At 33.8% G+C, this 9,004-nt stretch overlaps 1 protein-coding gene across 1 annotated transcript; it reads left to right on the plus strand.

The window, feature by feature from the left end:
- The first annotated feature begins 4,052 nt into the window (after positions 1–4,052).
- Positions 4,053–6,300, plus strand: LOC133292893 (multiple organellar RNA editing factor 8, chloroplastic/mitochondrial-like). Its single transcript, XM_061491380.1, has 4 exons — positions 4,053–4,522; positions 4,971–5,068; positions 5,152–5,217; positions 5,651–6,300. The coding sequence occupies exons 1-4, from the start codon at positions 4,146–4,148 to the stop codon at positions 5,959–5,961; spliced, it is 852 nt and encodes a 283-aa protein (XP_061347364.1). The 5' UTR covers positions 4,053–4,145; the 3' UTR covers positions 5,962–6,300.
- Positions 6,301–9,004: the final 2,704 nt, after the last annotated feature.

The raw sequence follows: 9,004 nt of genomic DNA on the forward strand, positions 1-9,004 counted from the left end.
TGTTTGCTCAACAGAGGTAAGTGTCTTTGATGAATGGCTTATCAGTTATTCAACATTCTCCCAAGTGAATATTGACTGATTCATATGTATCTATCGAGTATGGATTAAATTGTCATATATCATAGATACTTCCAAACATGTCTTTGAACTTGCTTGTTTGTTTTTTGCTTTATGGTTCCTGCTGCCAATTTTGAAAAGAGTTCCCAAAATGCATAAACATGTAAAGAATTAGAGATTCATTTAAAATCGTTCATTAGGGGGGAAAAAGTGTCAGCCTTTGTCTATTTTCATAAATGATCCCACTAATGAAAATTTTAAAATATATATTTTAAATTATTATTGCTTTTTGGGGAACCTCAATATTTATTGTTCTATTCTTTAATATTTTTCTTCTGCTCTCCTTTTTTTAATATTTAGTAATCTTTTTTGTTCTTTGAGTTGCAGTGTTTCATCCCTTTAGAATCAAGTAGCCCTTATATAATTCCATGCATTGTTGTGTTTTTATTAACTAGCTTCCAAGAAACAATTGATACAGTTGTTGAATGCAAAGGGAGTTGCGATATGGATATTCTATATTCTAAATCATTGTCCTTTACTGAAGTGAGTACTTCTAAAAGTGAACATGATGATGAACAAATACAGATGGCAATGATTATGACCAAAGAATAAGATGGATACGCTAAAAATTGAAATGATGTTTTTCATATGAAGATGAAGCTTATGTTGGATTTATGCTATTTTGCCAAAGCCTAATTAGGCTCAATGTATGAGAAGAACCCAAGAAGCTTAGAGCTAGGGTTTCTTGGTGTCCATATAAATAGTCTCACTTCAATCATTAGTCTCCAGGCCTATTGTTGACAAATCTCAGATCTAAAATCCCAGAGTGCCCTCACACTCATCCCCTCCCACTCGAGAACAGTCTGAAAGATTTGTCAGAAGCCATCTTCAGCAAGGAGATATGCTCATGTTGTGACGCTGAAGAGGTCAATTTGTGAAAGAAGAGATTATGTGGTAGCATAGGTGAGAAGGATCAAACCAACAATGAGGTTTGCTCGTGATGTGACGCTGAGGAGGCTAGTTCGTGAAGAGGGAGATCACGTGGTAGCAAGGCGAGAAAGATCACCACTCCTACACAAGGGAGTTTCCTCGCGGGTCTCCACTATAAGAGGTAAAACTCTATGAGACAAAGAACCATGATGATCTATTGCATTACAAAGCATAAAGGTCTTTACGCTTCTGTATATCCAATTGTGCCAACAACTTACAAGTTTTATAATTAATATGCTAAATTGACTGATTTTATTGTGAGAAAATCACAGTATCAAAGATTAGCAAATGGAACCATAAGCCAAAGAACATTTGTTTATGGAAGAGAATGATATAGAAAGTTGAAGGATCCTTCACACGTGAACAAAGTAAATAAGAGAGAAATAAGAACAAGTTGTCAAGTTATAATATGCTTTAAAATTGAGAAGGGTAATTGGATTGTTAATAAATTTATTACAAAGTGTTATTAACATTTCAAAAAATTACAAGCAAACATTTCATCTTTCTTTTACACAATAAAGTTGATTATGAAAATAGCATGACTAATATTTTTTTGGAGATATGTCATATCAAGAACAAATTATAGTCACTTTGGAGATATAGTCATTTTTTACACAATCTACTTAACAAACAAACAAAATATAATTTGTGCACCTTTCATTAGGGTAAAACATCTTAAACAAAGTGTTCTATTTGGTTGTGTTTTCTTATTAAATGAGACAACATAGTCATTCATTTGGCTATTTGAATCTTTTCTTGAAGCAATGGGTGGACTGCAACCTAAAATATTTTTTTACTAATTAGTGTCAAGCAATGGCCAATGCATTAAGAGAGTTGTTCATGAATCTCAACATCAACTTTACTTGTGGCATATTAGCCAAAATGCTGCTAAGCATCTTCCATATCTTTTGAGACAACCTTATTTTAAGGTTCTATTTAATAGATGTCTTTACAATTGTGAATATGAGTAAGAGTATGAAGAAGTATGGGCCCAGTTACTCATAAAAGTTTATATTTCAAAAAGCTCGTGGTTGAAAATATTTATGAGTTATGAGAAAATTGGTGCCCAGGATTTAGTGAGAATTAATTTTCAACTGGCATCTTAGAAGTGAGTATGAGTAATATTTTCCATACAATAACTTGTAAAACAATGTCTTTTACTCAGTTTGTGCTTCGCTATGAAAAAGTTTTGAAGTTCAGACATTGGTCATAGTTGCAAAAAGACTTTGAGTGCAATCAATATGCACCTCCTCGAGTAAAAAAACTTGCAGGTATAGCCAAACAAGCTTCATAGGTATATACTCATGTTATTTTTGAAAAATTCTATGAAAAACTATTTGATTCTTTATCTGTGGAAATTGAAAAAATCAATGAAAATGGTACTTTCTTTGGTTACAAGTTGGTTAAATATGGTGATGAATAACAATATTTTGTGACATTTGTACATGCAAATTGATTGGTTGAATATAGTTGTAAGAAGTTTGAATTAGTTGGTCTCTTATGTTTTCATGCATATATGATACTTAACTTTCACAATATTTTTCATATACCTTCTCAATATATCTTGAAGAGGTGGACAAAAGATGCTAAAGATGGTTTCAATGTGATTGATAGCATTCCACCCCAAGCTTGTGAGGTTTCAGCACAAAGAATTAATCTACATATAAGCCAAATAATAAGGAACACCAATTCTTTTGCAACCAAGGGGGCATTGACAAATGAATCAACCAAAATGGCTGAAGATTACCCAGAGCATGGGATAAAAATGTTGGAGAGGATGTTCAAAAATACTAGTCTAGTTGATACATTCACTAGCAAACCTACTCAAGTTGATGATATATATGACTAGTGATGAAAATAAATATAAGCATAGTAAATTAAATTCAAAAAGGGAATTATATCTGCGACGTGTTCGAGCAAGGAGAGTTACAAATGCTAGATTGAAAAGTCAACTAGAGAAGAAAAAATGTAAGAAATATATATCACAAGCTCGAAGCAAATCTCAAGGTGCTAGTACATCTAAACCTCTAAGGCATAATCATGTTGATAAAGCTAAAATGAATAATATAATTAGGATCATACTTTTTTAAATTTTATAGAATTATATGCTTATTGTTGTTTTTTGTTTTAGCAAGTACAATGCTAAAGATTTTAGCACATCTTCAACACCTCCACCAGCTTTTGGTTTTTCATTTATCTCTCAAGTGGAAAATGCTAATACTCTTCCAACAATGTTTTATTTTTCATATATCTCTCAAGTACCATATACATAAGTATTATTATATTATAATTTTTCTAAACATGTAACTTAGAGTACTTAATTTCCTATTTGCATGTCTCTTATTGAAGGAAGCTCTTGTAACTTGAATATTGATCATTCCATACCTTACATTCAAAAGATTTATCATTATTAAGAAATTACAGTTCAAAGAAATAAAGCAATATTGATAATACATTCTCTTGTAGTGCTTGTTACAAATGAGATGGCAATCCAAAAGGACTAAGGAGAAGAAAGTTAAATTTTTTTGAGAAATCGCTACTATAAAATGAATGTTATTTTTTTCACACAATTCATCATATCACAGGATTATTTACACTAGCAACTCCTAGTCATAAATTCTATTTCTTGCCAACAACAACTCTCCATTTGATCTAAAGAGACTTGGAAGCCTCAACAAAGTTGTTAGTCTTAGGTATAAGACCTTTAACAACACGTTTAGTAGTAAATCTCTCAGCCTACTTACCAAAGCAGGAGTCTTTACTTCAACCAGTAGATTCTTCCACGCACATGTTCTATGAAATTGAGTCATCCCAAAAAGCTCCCAAAAGAAATTAAAAAGAAATTATTGCGAATACAACAAGTACATCGGTCGTTCCAAGTAAAACAGACACTAAGAATTTTAGAAAGATTCTTCATAAAAAAAAAAAATAAAATTAGAAAGGTAGACATAATATAAACTAAAATTAAAAAAATGTTAAATGTCCATTTTTGGCAATAAAAAAACCCTAAAGAAAACCCCAAATCCTCACTGTACTGTAAGACACTGAACCAGTGTAGGTGCTCAACTCACCCTGCTTGCCTTCCAAAATCCACAACAATGGCGACCCAAATATTCTCTAGAACCATCCCCAAATCTCTAACCCTAGCTTCCCTCTTCTCTCGCTCTTTCTCATTCTCTGCTCCCACGCCCTCCCCTCTCTCTGCACTCTCTTTCCTTCGCCGTCTTCGCCCTCTCGCCGCCCTCCGCCACCACGTCTTCCCCCTCCCTTCTCCTTCCCTCCGAACATTCTCTACCCGAGGCACATCGTCCGCGCCCAACGAACCCAGCCCCAAACGTATCCCGAAAGAGAATATCATGCTCGACGGGTGCGATTTCGAGCACTGGCTCGTCATCATGAACAAGCCCGAAGGCGAACCCACCAGAGAAGAAATCATCGATGGCTACATCAAAACTCTCGCCAAGGTCGTCGGAAGGTTAAGTCTTAACCTTTCAGCATTTTTTGTTGAATTTGATTTTTTTTTTTTTTTTTTGTGTTAATATGTTCTTATAATTCTTGTAAGGAAAAATGAATTTTATTTTTATTTTTCATTTTTTTGGGGTGCTTGATTGTTTAGGGCAGTGTGATCGGTGTATTAGAGGTTTTCATCAACAAGTTATATTAAATGGTGAAACTAATGGGTCATACATAGCTTATATTGCATGTTTAAGACTACATTTTAAGTAATATATTTAGTTTTTCTTATGGTAAATTTTTATTATTATTTTATTGTAAGTTCTCAGAGATGTTTATGATTTACTTAGCTAAAGTAATCAGTATTTCACCACGGTCAGAATGATTAAAGACTCAAAGTAATAATGGATGCGCTTTTTTATTTTTTTATTTTCTAATCATTGATTACACGTTGTTCACTTCTTCTGTAGTGAAGAAGAAGCAAGGATGAAGATATATTCAGTTTCAACTAAACACTACTATGCATTTGGGGCGCTTATAACTGAAGAACTTTCGGAGAAAATTAAGGGTAAAGATAGTTCGAAACTTTTTGGCTTCTATTTCCCTTTGTGTAGTAGTGCCAACCATCACAGGTATTTTGTGGAATTGCAGACTTTGAAGAAGTTCAATGGGTCCTTCCTGATTCATACTTGAATGTTAAGGAAAAAGACTACGGAGGTGAGACCTTTGCTTTTATTCTCACCTTATTTTTATATCGTCTATGAAATGTGAATTTGTTTTCATATATATTCATTACATCCAAGGTTGTTCTTTTGTGCACGCAAGGTCACATATTCAAATTTAGGAAATAGTCTTTTTGCAAAAAAGTAAGGGTAAGGCTTCCAATAATCGAACTTCGTTCTCCTAAGTTTAGGAGCCTTATTATATTCAGTTCTATATCTGGGATATAACGATATTCCTTGGCTGTGTTTGTAAGCATTATTATTTTGTATTTAAACGAATTCCTGCGTGCATCTATTAAGTTATAAAACTTACCTGGTTTTGTTTCATAACAGGATTATAATATAATCTTTTGCCAGTTATTGTGTCATTTGGGCTGCTAAATTGCAATAACACCATGTTTTGTGGACTTTTTTTTTTCCCTCTCTAGGTGAGCCCTTCATAAATGGGCAAGCTGTTCCATATGATCCCAAGTTTCATGAAGAGTGGGTTAAAAACAATGCAAATGAAAATAACAGACGCGATAACAGGCCTCGCAATGCTGACAGGTCAAGAAACTTCGAGAGGAGGAGGGAAAATGTGGGTGGATCCCCTCCTCGAAGGGGCTATAGCAGCATGCCAACAAACAATTCCATGGATCGTATGCCGCAGAATAACTACGCTGGTATGACACACAACAAGATGGGAGGGTTTCAACCAAATGCAGGATGGCCAAGTAATGCTCCCAGCAGAGACCACTAGCCTCGGTACACACCAAACCGGGATATCAGGTTTGCAACCTGAGATATACCTGGCGAGATGCTGGTCTTGTGGCCATGTAGATAATAAAGAATTGTGTCCAAGACCACCTAGGAATTATGCCAAGTTTTTAGGAAAGTAGAATTTTAATTTTACTCCTCTCTCTAGTTTTCTACTGCTTCATGAACCTGCATGTTGTGTAACTGAAGCTCCCCACTTTTTAAGGTAAGGTAAGATCAGTTTATATTTTTAACAATTATTTGTTTTATGTCAAGAGAGTAAGTTTTGGAGCAGCGATAAAGTTACTTTTCGATCATGGGATCAAGTTTGGGAAACAATCTATTTGCAAAAATGTAAGTGTAAGGTTACATATTGGAGGTTTCTTTTGCCCTTCATTTGTTATATATGTCTGAGGTTGTGGGCGACAGGGCACACCCACAATAATAAGCGGAGTGAAATTGGTTAGAAATCAAAGTAAAAAATTGGTTTAAAAGATCCCACTTTGCTAGCCTGGACTGAAATTACTCTTCCATGGTTTCCATGGTTACAGTTTTATTTGAAGGTTCACCAGCTCCCTCTCAAATTGATCATCAAGCTAATGCTTCCAGCATTGGGTGGGAGGAAAAGGGAAGGAAGGGTTAATATTTTGCTTTAAAATTGAGAGATATAAAATATTTATAAAATTAAGTAATCGATTATTAGAAGGCTATATTGACACAGTTGTTATAAAATAAGGATAAAAATGTAGAGTAAAAGATGAAGACATATAGAGAAAAGAGAAGAAGGCATTTGAAATATAGATTCTAAAAGTTTAGCTCTAATCTTTGTTTTTTATTTTTTGTCTTCATAATATGGGTTTTATAATTCGGGCTCGCTTTTTGTCATGTGACATGATTAGAGCACTTTTCTGCACACACAAATTAAGTGTGGGTCCCACGCTTAAAAAAAAAAAGTCAGACCAAAATCAGGATACGACGCCGTATCCTTAAGATACGGACGCGGATCCTTGTTGCAGGAATGAACAGTGTCATTCCTGCAACATGATTCTTATATTTCCCTTATAATTCTCATTCAACATGAGAATTGGAATTTTTCAACACACCTTTCAATTTCCATGTTGGTATAGGTCCTACATATGATTTTTTCTAACATATGGGTCCCACATGTTTTTTATTTCTACAACATAAGATTTCAATTCTCATTCAACATGAGAATTATAAAACCCTCGTAATATACATCTCTCAACAGAAGAATAGGTTACACCATATACATAATAGGTAGGTTAATGCACCATTATTTAGGAATACAAAAGGTTGTAACCATAAAGCATACAACACACCTAATAATTCCTAAGTTGTAACCACAAAGCAACTAAGGTAGTCATATATTCATAATTAATTTGCTTCTCCTAACATCAACGAACATTACTCAAGCGATATAAACCAATCTTCTATACAAGCTTCTCAAAAGATTAAGTAGCTAATGACTTTGTGAACAAATCTGCAAGATTTTCATTTGAGAATCTAATTGATATTTATCTCACCATCCTTTTGAAGATCATGTGTGGAAAAAAGATTTTGCGAATTGTGGTTAGTTTTGTCTTCTTTGATGTAACATTCTCTTATTTGAGCATTACATTCAACATTATCTTTGTAAAATAATATTGGTTTTCCCTTTATCATTTGCAGGCTACATGCTTCATATATAAGTTGAATCATTGATCTTATCCATACATATTCTCGACAAACTTTATATAGTGCAATTAATTCTGTATGGTTTGCAGATATTGTTGTCAGAGACTATTTTGTTGATCTCCAGAAAATTGCAGCACCGCAATATGTGAATACATATCCTGTTTGTGACTATAGTTTATGTGAGTCTGATAATACCTAACATATGCATGCTCAATTAACTCAGACTTTGAATTATTTAGATAAAATAATCTCATATCATGTGTTCCCTATAATAGCCCTCACTAGTAGTTATGGATTTAATATTGAAGAATAAATATAAAGAAAAATAAATAAAGTCACTTTTGGTGAAAAATGAGTTAAAATGACAGTAAAGTAGTAAAAATGCGGGTAAATAAAGTTATCCAAAAAGTGAAAGTAAATATAAAAAAATGACTAGAAAAATATTCTAGTCCATAGGGTAAAATTTGATAATGAATGGAGGTGTATAGATAGATAAGCTTATACCCACTGATAAAATAAACTCATTAAGTGACTCAATTAAGTCACTATTCTCCTTCTTCTACGTTTCATCCGACGACAGTAAGGGAAAGAAAAAAAATGGAGATTTTGGTTTTAAATCTTCCGAAATTCATAACTTGAGCTAGAGACCTCCAAATCACTCCGTTCCAAAGCCAAACCTGTGAGAAATTCCGAGAGGAATCTATTGGTACCAGTATTTCTGGGTGGGGTTCACTGTAGAGAGAGATCTTCTCCCCCAAAGATTTCGAATTTCATGGAAAAGATGGATTTTGATGGAGCTTAAGGCCATGGGAGCTTAGGAACTCATCTCTCCTTTGTTCTAGAATGCATTGTGGTAAGAAATTCCCTTCCTTTTCATGTTTTTATGAAGATTGAATTTAGGTTTTCATTTTGAAAATTTGGTTTGATTGAGCATGTTAGAGCTTGATTCAGGTTTAGCTCATGTTGAGAAAAGTGTTTAGATTAACGGTGAAAATGTATTTGAAAAATTAAAGATAACGTATTTTTGAATAGTGTCGCATACGTGAATAGTGACGTATACATGAATAGTGCTGTAGAGAGGAACAGTACCGTATATATATGAATTAATGAATCTTGGATTAAAGGTGTGTGATAAGCTTGAATTTGATGGACTAAAGCATTGGAATCATGAAGTTGGCATGATTTCCTGTATGTGCCTCTTAGCCATTTTCAAAGGAAGTATGTGCTATGAGTTACTGTTTTACAAAGCGAGCATAATTTTATGCGTGGAATAATATTCTAAGGTGTATGGACCTTTGCTTTGGTGAAATAAAAAAGAAAATAAGGTAGCTCCTTTGTATGGCCTTAAAATG

This window comes from Gastrolobium bilobum, unplaced genomic scaffold (genome assembly GCF_033153095.1).
Source record: "Gastrolobium bilobum isolate Gb01-03AN ecotype WA unplaced genomic scaffold, APGP_CSIRO_Gbil_v1 utg68701, whole genome shotgun sequence".
NCBI classification, from domain to species: domain Eukaryota; kingdom Viridiplantae; phylum Streptophyta; class Magnoliopsida; order Fabales; family Fabaceae; genus Gastrolobium; species Gastrolobium bilobum.

Coding starts and splice junctions, on each gene's coding strand:
- LOC133292893 (XM_061491380.1), top strand. CDS start 4,146: ATGGCGACCCAAATATTCTCTAGAACCATCCCCAAATCTCTAACCCTA. Junction 4,523..4,970: donor CTCGCCAAGGTCGTCGGAAG/GTTAAGTCTTAA, acceptor CTTCTTCTGTAG/TGAAGAAGAAGCAAGGATGA. Junction 5,218..5,650: donor TAAGGAAAAAGACTACGGAG/GTGAGACCTTTG, acceptor TTCCCTCTCTAG/GTGAGCCCTTCATAAATGGG.